The sequence below is a fragment of the Trichoderma camerunense genome (genome assembly GCF_050948025.1).
Source record: "Trichoderma camerunense strain CBS 138272 chromosome Unknown V8C40scaffold_14, whole genome shotgun sequence".
In the NCBI taxonomy this organism is placed as follows: Eukaryota; Fungi; Ascomycota; class Sordariomycetes; order Hypocreales; family Hypocreaceae; genus Trichoderma; species Trichoderma camerunense.
The window spans coordinates 379,129-392,783 of NW_028145356.1; the positions used below are offsets into that span (position 1 = coordinate 379,129).

General features: G+C 49.4%; 4 protein-coding genes and 2 non-coding genes across 6 annotated transcripts; 2 read left to right on the forward strand and 4 right to left on the reverse strand.

Moving 5' to 3' along the window:
• Positions 1 to 90: 90 nt before the first annotated feature.
• Positions 91 to 2,506, forward strand: V8C40DRAFT_58258 (alpha,alpha-trehalose-phosphate synthase (UDP-forming) TPS1). Its single transcript, XM_083223157.1, has 2 exons — positions 91 to 832; positions 905 to 2,506. The coding sequence occupies exons 1-2, from the start codon at positions 520 to 522 to the stop codon at positions 2,164 to 2,166; spliced, it is 1,575 nt and encodes a 524-aa protein (XP_083070821.1). The 5' UTR covers positions 91 to 519; the 3' UTR covers positions 2,167 to 2,506.
• Positions 2,376 to 5,646, reverse strand: V8C40DRAFT_250926 (VID27 cytoplasmic protein-domain-containing protein). The gene is made up of 2 exons (XM_083217078.1): positions 5,320 to 5,646; positions 2,376 to 5,139 (listed from the first exon to the last, which is right to left on the reverse strand). The coding sequence occupies exons 1-2, from the start codon at positions 5,336 to 5,338 to the stop codon at positions 2,741 to 2,743; spliced, it is 2,418 nt and encodes an 805-aa protein (XP_083070822.1). The 5' UTR covers positions 5,339 to 5,646; the 3' UTR covers positions 2,376 to 2,740.
• Positions 5,647 to 6,394: 748 nt separating this feature from the next.
• V8C40DRAFT_t151 lies at positions 6,395 to 6,492 on the forward strand. Its single transcript has one exon. It is a non-coding gene; the product is annotated as a tRNA-Leu (tRNA).
• Positions 6,493 to 6,582: 90 nt separating this feature from the next.
• Positions 6,583 to 8,889, reverse strand: V8C40DRAFT_250928 (uncharacterized protein). Its single transcript, XM_083217079.1, has 2 exons — positions 7,969 to 8,889; positions 6,583 to 7,896 (listed from the first exon to the last, which is right to left on the reverse strand). Exons 1-2 carry the CDS (start codon positions 8,502 to 8,504, stop codon positions 6,831 to 6,833), a joined length of 1,602 nt encoding a protein of 533 aa, XP_083070823.1. The 5' UTR covers positions 8,505 to 8,889; the 3' UTR covers positions 6,583 to 6,830.
• Positions 8,890 to 10,145: 1,256 nt separating this feature from the next.
• V8C40DRAFT_t155 lies at positions 10,146 to 10,243 on the reverse strand. Its single transcript has one exon. It is a non-coding gene; the product is annotated as a tRNA-Leu (tRNA).
• A 226-nt stretch (positions 10,244 to 10,469) lies between these two features.
• On the reverse strand, positions 10,470 to 12,631 carry V8C40DRAFT_281000 (dimethylaniline monooxygenase; the record flags this gene model as incomplete). The annotated part of the gene is made up of 4 exons (XM_083221508.1): positions 10,470 to 10,708; positions 10,796 to 11,584; positions 11,658 to 11,912; positions 11,983 to 12,631. The coding sequence occupies 4 exons, from the start codon at positions 12,629 to 12,631 to the stop codon at positions 10,470 to 10,472; spliced, it is 1,932 nt and encodes a 643-aa protein (XP_083070824.1).
• Positions 12,632 to 13,655: the final 1,024 nt, after the last annotated feature.

Sequence of the window (13,655 nt, forward strand, 5' to 3'; positions counted from 1 at the left end):
CTAGCTGTGCTAATACGGGCAATGGCCGCTAACAAGGGCCCCAAAGCTGCCCCTCCCCCTCCCTGCTAAAGGCAAAGCCTGTGCCGCGCTGCCCCTCCTCGAAGCTTTATATAAGAATGGATTGATGCGACATAAGCTTTAACACAGCCATACGCACAACTAGATTCCCCTCCGTCTTCTGCTCCCAAGCGTAGGATCGTGGCAAATTCACTCGTCTGCCCTGCCAAGCGCCGGATGGTTGCGAGTGCCTTCACGCGATAGCGACTACTTTCCAAAAGGCCGCCTGGCCGTGCGCCTCCCGAAGCTTTTTTTACCTGAGCTCAGTCTCGAGCTACGACTCAAATTAACGTCATCCCGAACCATCGATCAGTTGCCACGCCTGACCTAGCCAATCGCTTAGTCGCAGCCACTGTCGTCGTACCGAATAGCTTCACTTCGAATCCTTTCACCCAGCTGATCAAGCAGCTGGATCTCGACCGACGAGCTACGATTAAGAACTTCGGCAGATAAATCAACACCATGCCTGCTGCTGTTGGATCAGGCGGAGAGGGTGTGAACCCGGGCCGTCTCCTTCTCCTCTCAAATCGTCTTCCCATCACCATCAAGCGCTCCGACGATGGAAGCTACAGCTTTTCCATGTCCTCCGGTGGACTGGTCACTGGCCTCAGCGGCCTCAGCAAAACGACCAGTTTCCAGTGGTATGGATGGCCGGGCCTCGAAGTCCCCGAGAACGAAGTCGAAGGCATGAAGAAGCGCCTCAAGGACGAATACGGCGCTCACCCCGTTTTCATCGACGATGAATTAGCAGACAGACATTACAATGGCTTTGCCAGTGGGTTCCGCTCAATTCCTTATCCTAAGCGTTCATAGCGATGTTGACATATATATCTTCTTCTCTGCCTAGACTCGATCCTGTGGCCACTCTTCCACTACCACCCCGGCGAAATTACTTTTGACGAGTCCGCATGGGCTGCGTACCAGGAAGTCAACCGCCTCTTCGCGAGGACCGTTATCAAGGATGTACAAGACGGCGATCTTATCTGGGTCCACGACTACCACTTGATGCTCCTGCCTCAAATGCTGCGAGAGGAAATCGGTGACACCAAGAAGGATGTCAAGATTGGCTTCTTCCTGCACACTCCTTTCCCCAGCAGCGAGATTTATCGCATTCTACCCGTTCGAGAGGCACTTCTCACCGGTCTCCTTGACTGCGATCTCATTGGCTTCCACACATACGACTACGCTCGCCATTTCCTCAGCAGCTGCTCCCGAATTCTTGATACCCCTACCACCCCTAACGGTGTTGATTGGAACGGCCGCTTTGTTACCGTTGGTGCTTTCCCTATTGGTATCGACCCGGAGAAGTTTGTCGAAGGCCTCCAGAGACCCAAGGTCCAAGAGCGTATTGCCACCCTCAGCCGCAAGTTTGAGGGCGTAAAACTGATCGTTGGTGTCGATCGTCTTGATTATATCAAGGGTGTGCCCCAGAAGCTGCACGCTCTCGAGGTCTTCTTGACAGAGCACCCCGAGTGGATCGGCAAAATCGTTCTCGTCCAGGTCGCCGTTCCGTCCCGGCAAGATGTGGAGGAATACCAGAACCTCCGGGCCGTTGTCAATGAACTTGTCGGCCGTATCAATGGCAAGTTTGGCACCATCGAGTTCATGCCCATCCACTTCCTCCACCAGTCTGTCTCCTTTGAAGAGCTCACAGCTCTATATGCAGTCTCAGATGTGTGCTTGGTCTCATCTACGCGTGACGGCATGAACCTTGTGTCATACGAATATATCGCCACTCAGCGCGAAAACCACGGCGTCATGATTCTCAGTGAGTTTACGGGTGCCGCTCAATCTCTTAATGGAAGCCTCATCGTCAACCCCTGGAACACTGAAGAACTCGCCAATGCTATTCACGACGCCGTTACGATGAGCCCCGAGCAGCGGGAGGCCAATTACCGTAAGCTCGAGCGCTACGTGTTCAAGTACACGAGTGCCTGGTGGGGAGCCAGCTTCGTGGCGGAGATGACTCGCCTCAGTTCGGAAAATGCGCAGACAAAGACGCTACGAAATGTTGCCGGCGCCGTCGTTGGTCTTGGTCAACAGGTGAAGCAGGTGGCCCAGGATGCCAAGGATCTGGTAACAGGCACCGAGCAGCCCCCTTCCGAGTAGCCAGAATCGTCTGAATTGGTTAATAGCTGGTATTGCTATATTTCGTCTGCGGGGGGTGCCTTCTTCTTCTAATTATTGTGTTATGGTAGCCCGAGGGATGTTTGGTTCTTTTTTCTTTGTTTACGCTGGGTTAGCGAATAAAAATGTGTATGTATGAGTTATTCTTGAACAATGATTAATTTCCTCTTCTTCCAGTGTTTTCCTATATCTTGTGAAGAGACTTGTTTGTATTGAGGCTATCTAGTATTCCTGGCATCATCACATGTGCATCCGCAGCCAATATTGACAAAATTGGGGGTAAACGTCATTGGCATTACTCGTCGTTCAAAAATGCACTACGCAGACACACAGGTATCTAACTGGGAATATAATAAACGTGAAAAGCATCATGAGCCCAGGAAACTCCCTTCTCCCATCCTAACCGCGTTATGTAAAGCAACTTGTGGTATCCCATCATCATCATATCATCTCATCTTGTCCCTTTCCTTTTCTACCTCCTATTCTTTCCATGTTCCACCTCATATACCTCATATACTTTGAATATGATCAAAGACTTGGTATATACGCCAACGCTCTAATAAGCTGACTCCACAATGTCATCTCTTCCGAGCTTATACTGGCCGCTCTTAGCGTTGCCAATTCGCCCCGAAGACCTCCGTCCACTACCAAGCAGTCGGACGTCACCGATGATGCTTTCTCGGGTAGGCATCTTCAGGCTTTGTTTGGCAACCATGTTGACTTCGTTGGGCAGAGCAACAATGACATTCTTGTCGGAACCAAATTTGAAATCGTCAGCCATAACCTTCTCTTCATATCGCTTAATCTTGTATGGCGTCTTCTGGCCACGAATAACCCGCTTGAGGTTCCACTCGATGATATACGGTCCAGAGGCGGTAATGATACTCGTCTCCTCTGCACCCTCACCAGTGTTGAATTTGGCAGGTGTGAAAGACACAGGCTGGCCAGTTTCATGGTAAAACTGAGCAACGTGCTCCGGTGAAAGAGCTAGACGACGAGGGCGGGGCTTCGAGTCGGCGGCGAATGCCTTTTCGAAACCAAGCTTTCCCTCATTCTTTCCACCATGCTGTTGGGCGTCGACGAGGAGGATGTAGTTCTTGGTAGTTCCCAAGATCCATCTGCCGTCAGCCGAAACGTCCATGCCAGTAATAGGATCACCAAGGGCAGGAAGCTGCGTCTTGGCTCGGATTCCGAGACGGTCAAACAGGCGAATATCACCCTTGTTGCTTGCCACAGCGATGTAACCCTTCCCGGTAGTAGCAATAGAAGAGAAATCGTTCTTCGATACATACTGCTTCAGTTCTGATTCGACAATCTTGTTGTCTGCTTGGCGAGGGTCGACTCGGAAAAGGGCATTGTGAGAGATACCCAGGAACGTCTGTTCTCCGGTCATCTGCGCAAACTTGTTCTCCGGAGCAAATGTTGTGACAGGTATGTCATCATGGACATTCCACTCATCGACGACCTTGCCATACTCAATGTCCATGCGATAGAGCTTGTTCGGGTCCACATCGTTTTGCATGATCATATCTCTATCCTCCTTGTGAAGCATGACCTTCTTGGGGTTCATCAGTTTACCTCCAGGAGTGGTCACCTTGGAAATATTGGTGGAAAACTTGAGGTGATTATCCGGAGTGTGGGTAAAGACTCCAATCTTAGAGCCGCGAACAACAAAGGAGCGGTCGTGTTTGTAGCCCACGGCAAGCTGGGAGTTGACTTCTCCATCAGACGACTCTTGTTGCGCATCCTCATCTTCATCTTCTTCATATTCCTCAGGTTCTTCCTCGACCTCCTCCTCTTCTTCTTCCTCTGTCGGGGCATCCTCCATGGCGAGGTCGTTGAATGCATCTAAGACATATTCACGCTCCTTCTCCTGAATCTTCTTCCATTTGGTTTCATTAAGCTTCTCCCAAATGGCTTGCATCACGCCTTCCTGGAACTTCTCCAGGGTTGGCTGATCTTTAAATCGGAGCAGCCAAGACCTTCCAGTTCCATCTTCCGACCAGTGGTTGAAAATGAAGGATAGATGCTCAAAATCGAATACAGGGTTGATTTCGGGAGTAACAAAGGTGCCGAGAATAGATTTTCCTGCAGCATCAAGCTGCAGCCAATATTCCCATTTTCCCACTTCAGACACCGCAGCAATAACGGAATCTTCAACCTGGGAAAAGTGCCCTGCTTGTGGGTCGTAGAGATGCAATTCGCCAGATACAGCAGCATAGATCTCAAGAGGCTTCGGGGCAGCATTTGGTCCCGATGCCTTCTGAGGAGCCTCGATTTCAACTTCTTGGGGCTCCTCTAGGGGCTCCTCTAGGGGCTCCTCTGCCGCGGGTTCCCGCTTGACAGTCCTCTTAGCGAACATGTCGTCGATAGAGTCGATGGACCTAGTGAGAGTCGGGCTATGGATGGGGCTGGCGGGAGGGATGGGTTGCTCCTCGGGGAAATCGAATTGTTCAAGATCCTCGTCCGAGGCTGTCGTGTGCGGCTTGCGGTACTTTCGCTCGTATTGGCACTCCTGCGCCGTCTGGAGAAAACGCTTCACCTCTGCAGGTGTGACAACGCTGTCGCACACAAATTCGTAGAGATCGCCGTTGTCTCCGCTCAAATCTTTCCAGGCGAGAACAGTTTCGTCGCCGCCCTCTCTGATCTCGATGCGAAAGTGTAGAGCCTCGTCGAGCAGAAATGTCTTTTCGTCGCGTTCGCCTACGAGAGCGTCGATCTCTGCGTCTTCACCTTCCTCGTCGGCGAGCAGTTCGGCTTCTCCTTCCTCAAATACACGCTGCACAACGAGTTGGTACTGGAAGTCTTGGTTGGTTCGACGGATACGGATGGCGGAGTCCTTGAAGATGAGCTCTGAGTAGCCCTTGGGTGAGAGGGGCCGGACGAGGTAGAGCTGGCCTTGAGGGAGCTCAATGAGGGATTCTTGTGTAGTTGAGCCGAAGATCAGCTTGCCAACTAGGAGGGTATGAATGTTAGTGGGAGCGACGTTACGTGTGTAGTAAAACAAGAGGTGGAGGCAAGCCAGGAAGAAAAGGCGTGAATCAAAGAAAGAGGGAAATCGCGGGGCTTATATAGATAGGGCAGCGCATCGGCGGAATCGCGCCGGCTGCATGCTGCATTCATGTCTTCACATACCGTTTCTAAGGACGAACATACTGGCAGATGGATGAGCCTTTGCTCTCCTGTAGTCGTCGTTGCTGCTTTCTGCGGCTGCGATGTCGCAATGACGGAGGAGGAAAAGAAAGAAGGCGAAGAAAGTGTTGACGGTAGTTGGAAAATGGGTGGGGTTAGAGAGACAAGAAAAAAACAAAGCCTCGTAGCAACGGTCGTCAGGACGGAAAAGGGTCTAGTATAAGTGAGGAGGCCAGCAAATCCTGCAGGTATTAATAGCGGCACACCGACGGGGCGCAACGCTTGAAGGAAGAGGAGAGATAGAGAAAGAGAGAGATTGAGTGGTTTTTGGTGGTTTCAAGAACTAAACAGGGCAAAAATACTTTAAACTAGGGGTCCAGGTCTTGCATTCGAGACTCAGTGCGTCATCGCAAACAAGCTTCCGCTAGGCAGAGACTCGCAATGATGGAATTCCGACCTGCGCTGGTGCTGCATCCGCCATATGGCAGATGGGATGGAGGGGTAGGCGGGCGATTGGATTCGCTGGCGGCGCTTTAGACCACTCCCAAGGTCGCCACATTTCGCCACGTCCTGCCTGCTTGCCTGCTGCAGCCTTGATTTGCTCCCCAATCGTGAATTTGGTCAACGAGGCTGAGGGTACTTTGACAGCGAGAATAAGCGTGAACATATTCACGGACACGTACCGGGTACTTGAACAACCTTGACCCAAAGCCCATTATCTGCTAACATGTTGGCTGTCTTGGTATCACTGCACTTGACGTAGCATAATGTCTTCATGCTATCGTTAGCCCCTCGCACTAACATCCATTCAACGGCTACCCGCGATACGGTCAGGACAAGACGGTTTCACCTTGGCCATACCTGTTGCCCATCTGCTTGAGAAATCACATTAAGTGTACAATATTATATACAGTCATTCACGGAATTAGCCCGTTTTCTCGCACACTATGACTTTTTATCAGCCTTCACCGTTGTATCCTAGGGTAGACATCCATGACAACAGTTCTGTATGATCAGAAGCTCTGAGCTGCACCTTGATATTGTGTACTACGCGCCCCGAGTTTCAACCGATGTGATTGGCGAGATGGCCGAGTTGGTTATGGCGTCAGGTTAAGGCTACCTTAACAGCAATTCCTGGTGGAGCAATCCGCGTGGGTTCGAGTCCCACTCTCGTCATATCTTTTCTTTTTGTCCTTTTTACTTCTTTTTTGCTTTCGTGATTTGTCTGTGGATTCATGTACTTATTCATATTGACGCAAAGTTGGTATAATGACTTGCATTTGGTATCAAAAGCACTCGTAATTTCATGAGAAGGGGGAAAGACCCCTAACCCACACATATGCCCTCAGTTATCTAGCTCATTCTATATGAAAGAAAATGCAATAAGGAAAAAAGGCAAGATAAGATTAACTTGCCAGATGATGCTTAAATCATGCTCATACATGCTCACGACGTAAAGTCACTTCCGCGGTGAGAAATCCTTGATACGTCCCATACACCACCGATGAACCCTTTCAGATCGAAAAGTTCCTCGCTATACCCACCAACTCGGCCGGGAAGATTTGCGATGTTTCAGGCGGGCTCAATCCGTTTCTGTACATCCAAAGCCTGCTAAGTTCTTTGACTTTGACGTCCTTTTTATGTCTCTTGCGCGAAGAAAACTGGTCGTAAACCTCGATGGGGGTCGTTATCTCGCCTGTTCCGAACCCTCCTGTACCCCCATAACTAATCTCAAAGGCCTCTCGTGCATTTTCCATGGCGGTACCCTCGACACCAAACTTGATGACCTCTTCCATAAACTCGTTTTCTTCATCGGCTCCTGTAAACTCACCGGTTTCCGGGTCGCGCTTCAGAGGGAACATGCCGTCCAGGTAGTGCTGGACGAGAAGATGTCCGCCGTGGCCGTTAGACCGGTTGAAGAGACGGCCAAGGAACCGAGGCAACTGCAAGCAGGCCATTTTGTTCGTGGCAAAATGGAGAATGCCCCATATGGCGACAAAGTCGGTGTTGTGAGTATAATGCTCGATATGGCCAATAGCTCTATCCTTGGCAGCAGATGCGGTGTGGTAAGAAGCCAAAGAAGACGATCTTCGTAGCATGGAAGCAGTGATCATAGGATCCTTCTTGGTCTCGAGCGGAGTGGTGACTGGAGTCTCGTAGGCGGCCTCGGAGACGAGTGTCTGCATCGCTTCAAGGGGTCTTGACCGGGTCAAATCTTGCGAAATAACGTGGCGGTGCGGATTATTGAAATGGTTGGCGGCACTACCAAAGGTATATACTTCGAGCTTTGCCAGCAGATCTTGGGGCATCTCCTGAAGTAGCCAATCCAGAACCATGCCGCCTTCTATGGCTCCCTGAGAGTGCATGATGAAGACGACCTTTGACTTTTTCGGGTCATAGAGAATATCCTTAAGGTGCCTATAGCAGACACGAATATCGGTAGTTGCGTATGAGAAGTTGCGCTGTATAAGACACTCGATTACGTCGAAAATAACACCAGAAGTTCGATTGTGGATGCCGAGAATTGGGCGTCCAAATGTAAGAGCTAGGCGATTAAGATTCATTTTCATCCAATGTTCGCTGCATTATTTACTTATATTAGAAAGCGAACCAATGACGCAAAAATCAGCAGTATTATGATGGCACACTTACCCGACGGAGACGCCGTTCAAAAATACCCACTGCTCGCTTTCATGCTCTGGTCGTGACTTCGCGTATTTTTCGTCAGAGTGAAAGATGATATCCGTGCCATTCAGCAGCATGCAAACGAATCTGTTTAAAAAATGAAAGGCCACAATACCAGCGATTCCCATCCATGCGGGGAAAATGACGACCAATGGCAGAGTGACAAGATATATGAGCTGAAAGATAAATAAGAAGATATGGACCGCGAGACAGTACATGTTCATCCAGGATGGATACAGCTCATCAAGCTCGTCTGAGCCATAGGTGCGGATAGGAAACAAGACCCAGGGCAAAGCCCAACAGTAGGCAAAGAAGTAGTAGACGTCTTTGGCGAGGAGCCGCCAGGGGAAGTCGGTGTAGGCGTAGTTGATGACAGACTCGCCGCCGATTTGTGAGCGGTAGAATTCGGTGACAGAGCTCATGATGAAGGACTTTGATGAGGCACCATTTGAGCGCTTGGGAGGCTTCATGGCCAAAGTGGGAGAAGGGGAAACTGGCGGCATAATATAGCACGTGGAGCGAGCCAATAATACAGCCGCTACCTAGACTAGAGTACGGGCATCAAGGTTTCAAAGGATCAAAGAACAAAAGCCTACCAACAAAGCAGGGCTGAAACAAGCTGCAGATGCTGCAGCTCTAGACGATGGTGGTGAGCTAAACGACATGCTGGTAAACATATAGTTTTTCTGCTCGACTCATCCCTGACACCTCGCAAAGGCTAAGCAGTAGCTGCAGCTGCAGGCACCCGGGGAAAAAAATTCCACGAGAATACGACAGCCATCACATGTTCGGCTACGTTGCTACCACAGAGCAGTGGACACGTCTCAGCGGGCGAGAGAGCAAGTCAGACCGCATTTCTGACGCATCGTCTGGCTAAAGTCCTTGGTGACGCCGGTAGGAGAAAAAACCACAGCAAGCAGGGCGTTAGCAAGGCTGAGCGGGATCAGCTGCATTGCCTGTGGTGTGGAGGAGCGTCAGCAGACCTGCAGATGCGAAACTTAGCATCTCGGCATTGATGCTAACTCTTGGCTTTTGGCAGGGGGGAGTCATAGGCAGACAGGGGAAGCCGACGCCACCAAACTAAAATGATCAGAGAGGATGGACTTTGAGGAATCAAAAGATCAATGTTTTGTTGTCGATATAAGGAACAAAGAGCAGAGTATACAATTTGTTAGTTGCAGAGGCGTTAACTTGAGACTCCTAAAAAGTAGTACTAAACGGCACATGAGCTAGATGTGGTGCATCTCGCAGTGTCTCAGTCAAAGCATGCACTATTAGCAACTGACAGCCGCAAGCGTGATTTGGCCAAAAAAGGAACCGAGTCTCGTGCTTTTGTTTTAAGCTCGGCGCATGAGCGGCAATAACTGCCTGACTATTGGAAAGAGGAATTCAAGACAAGACCGGCAGTTGGTGATTTTGGCGTCTTGTGCGGTTCGGGCAGACGATCAAAACGACCTCCATAGGCATCGTGGGGGCTGCTCCCCTGAAAGATTAGCGGGGAGATGGCCTGTGCAATCAACAGGTCCCGTACATCCTTGCTCCTGAGTAGAGCACCGGAATATCCAGGGCTTCCATATTATCAACTTTGACAGTTGATGCCAGATAGACACGATGAAAGCCAAGTCAACACCACAACAAATCGATATTAATTCCATCTCAGCTGACAGTAAACTAAACAGAAGCAGCACCATGGTTACTCACCCTACAATATGGTGCAGCATGGATCGTCACCAGCCTCAGCCCCAGCTGGCAAAATGACCCCTTCTTCTTAGTACAGCCGCTGCCAAGGATCCTTCATCAGCAGCCTCAATTATTCCTACGGATGATGGCATGTCTGATCCTCTGTAGTCGCTAATCTTTTTGGGAGCAGCCATCCAGTACCGAAAATTTATTGCTACCTAGAATTGCATATCGCGTTATACTGATCCTAGTTGTTCACTTATCTATTTATAAGTATCAAAACCTCTGAGCTAGTAGATGCACGCGTTTGGTGATTATTAGATGCTGGAATAAAAGGTGGATCAACGAATTTCATGATTCAATTTGTCCACACTGACCCTCCAAAAGAAGAAGGGAAAAAAGCCCTTGGAGATTTATTCTCCGTTTCGCCTCATTCTGAGGTTCAAAGTGCAAAAAGAGAAATCTGACGAGAGTGGGACTCGAACCCACGCGGATTGCTCCACCAGGAATTGCTGTTAAGGTAGCCTTAACCTGACGCCATAACCAACTCGGCCATCTCGCCGTATGATTTCCCATGGCGACTATTACACACTATGAGGTAAGCAAAGGCCGCTGTACTGAGAGCCCTCGACTTATTTCGAAGTCAACACTGCAGAGGGCAAGGCTCGCCATTATTGTAAATCACCGCCAAAGAAAGGTCATGAAGTTTGAATAAACATGTGGTATCATCGCAGCAACTAAAAAAGAGTATCAAGCTAACAAATAGTAGAGGTAGAGAATGGTGAAAGTTACAAGACTTCAGACCTGGCGCTCTGATGACGCTCAGCCTGTAACTTACTACATGTACCCTTCTTTGAGTTGCATGCCCGCTCCATCTCTTGCATAATTCGCTTTGGCTCATTCTGTATTGTTATTGGGCGTGCTAGATGTAATTTGGCCAAAGCACCCCAAAAGCCTGCATAAAAAAGGTAGAAGAGATTGATGCTACCAAGATAAATCATTGGGATAACGGAAAGGGGAACGTTGCCTTGAATTACACATCATGTAAGTAAGATGCTACAGGGTCGAAGAGCTCCAGGGTTGGCATTGTGAAGAAAGAGATGAATATGCTTACCAAATAGACCTTCACGGCGCGAAATAGTCTCCCACAACTCGCCAGTCATGACCTCGCCAGCTTCCTCCCACTTCCATGGGCCCCTCATTCGGAATTTTGTATTGAAGCTCGCTCCCGCGGCCCATATATACGGCAGTCTCCAGCCATTCTTGGTTTTGAACGCCATTTTGAGCACTTCTGAGAATGTTGGCGCTCCATCAATATCCTTGGCTAGCTGATATGCGTAACTGTCATGCTCAACGCCGTAACTGACACGTGCATCAGGGGTGTGGATAATGCGGTAATGCCACTCATCCTCCGGGTTTAGCGGTCTAGGGATTTGATTGACCAGATTCATTGTAAAGAGCATTGCTTGCATCTCAGCGAGAGGTGGGATAGCACCAAAGCCTGGACGGACAAAGCCAATGAAGCCGACAGTTGGGTCATCTGAGTTCCAAATTTGCCTCACATCTGCGTCAAATGCCACAGGATAAGGCTTCCGTCCAGCGTTTTCTGGAGTGTTGAGGTAAGGAAATGCTGGAAGATAGCCGGTGGCGAATATGACAACATCTGGCTTCACAATAGTTTCATTGATACGCTCAGCTTCCGGGCGACCGTTGAGAGGAAAGTGAGCCACGCCGTCCTCAGAGATATGCGAAGGGCTTGGTGCAACCTCTATTATACGTGAGACCGGAGGGATATCAGTATTAAAGAAGAAACGACGGATGCGACTGGCAAGGGGCCACTTGGTTGGCCGCCAAGGTGCGGAAACATGGTTGCTGATACGCTGCCAAGCTTTGTTGAAGAAAACTATATCGAACGTTTCATTGAGTTAGTAGCATTCAATATTACTTCTTATGCCTGAATAGAGCGTTGCTCATACCTCGTGATGCATGAAAACGCTCACTATAAATTTGACCAACAAATTGGTCAATTCCGTATATGGAGTCGCCGCAGAGCCAACCTCCGGCAGATATTCCCACAAAATGATAAAAGTTCCAAACGATCATGCTGTCTCTCACAATAGGGTGGACATACATAGAGTCAAATAATGTGACTTGAGATACGTCGAGAGGAAGCTGCGGATAATCGTACGGCTCGGAGCCAAACAGCCAGGGCAGAAATTTCTGTCCAGGAACTCTCTACACACATTGTGTAAGTAACTCTGTGGAAGTGGTGCCATTGCATGAACATGAGATGACTGAGACATGCCTTGGGCGCGCCGAGCCAACCATCGCGATGGCATAGGATGACCCTATCCGTGTCTCCTGTCACTGCCAAGTGACAGATGTCTGCGCCAGTTTCGCCGCTGCCTATAACCATGACAGTCTTACCTTTGCCAAATTGCTTTCGAGACTTGAAATCAGCAGAATGCATGACGACAGGGACATGTTCAATGCCTGGTAGATTTGGTACATTGGGGATGGCATGCACGCCGGAACATATCGCAATAGCGTCGCACTCCCACTCGATTTCTTCGCCCGATGCTGTCCGATACATGACGACATGCTCACTAGAGTCTCCTCTTCGAATTGACTTGACCCATGTGTTTAAGTTGATGTACGGCCACAGCTCAAAATGCGTAGCATATTCATCAAGATACTCGAGATAGCGGTCAGAGCTGAAGAAATCCGGATCATCACGACGGGGGCGGAAGTCAGAAAAGGCTGTAAGATATTTAGACGAGACGAGCTCTGCATCTTCGTAACAATGATGTGAGAAGATGCCTCCAAGCCTATTATGTGACTCAAAAAGCCTGAGCTCAAGATGTGGTATGGAAAAGCGTCGATGTGCCTCGGTTAGTACTTTGAGTTGTACGATACCCGAGGGACCGCCACCGATAATTGCAACACGCATTATGTTTGTTCACCAAGTAGTCAAGCAAATAGAACAGAGCCTAGTGATAGGGAAAATGACTTGATTGGAAAGGTTGATCAGGGGATTTTAAACAAGCCTAAACGCCGAGGGGTTTGGAGAAATGGTATTTTGAGAGAGATCATGCTGTAGCGAGGAACACGAGGATGGCCTTTGCCAAGACAGACAAAGGCAGATAAAGGCCAGCAATAGGTTCGGACCCCTCCCTTAACTTCTATAGGCTTCGCTGACATACTGGTACCCCGGACCGGCATACAGCATGGCTCAAATATTCCCTCGGGGGCTGGCCCTGAAAGCGGTCGCGACCCCGGCTTTGGGATGACATCTCCTGGCTTATCGTGTCACCCATGCCATACCTATGCTTCAATATAGAGGATGCTCCTTTATACTATAGGCAGGCTATAGTCTACCAACCATGAGGCGATATTCACAAGGGGGAAAGCCATCCCACTGGGTGCCGTCTCCGTCATCGGTGAACCAAATGAGGTCTTATCAAGAGGTTGCCGGATCCCGAGTTATTAGGTTGCACGTTACACACAAGGACGAGAAAGAACATAGTAAGTGGGCTGGTCGGAGTTGTCCTGAGTTTTTTGTGGTGTCATACTGCCTGCACTGCATAGGCTGTGCTCCAAAGGAGGGGAGGCTCAAAACCCACCATCTGTTCTATTAAATCCGGAGGGAAGCAGAGATGACAGTACCCCATATTGGTGTGCTAAATCTGACCCATGGAGTTTACAACCCCCTCCCGGTAATGCGGTTTCAAATGAGGAGCCCACATTGTATACATGTAATTAGAGTTGGCGAATTCCAATTTGGGCACAGTTGAGCCAAGGACCCAAACGATCGGGACCAGAGAGCGATGGATTTATAATACAAGAACCAACAACATAGTGCGATCGTGATGCTAGTGGTGCAATCGGTGCTCAAACGGCCGCAGGATGTGACAGATCGAGTAAAAGGAGTTGCTGCAGGGTGGTCTTACAAGTAAGAGCACAGGCCGACTCTT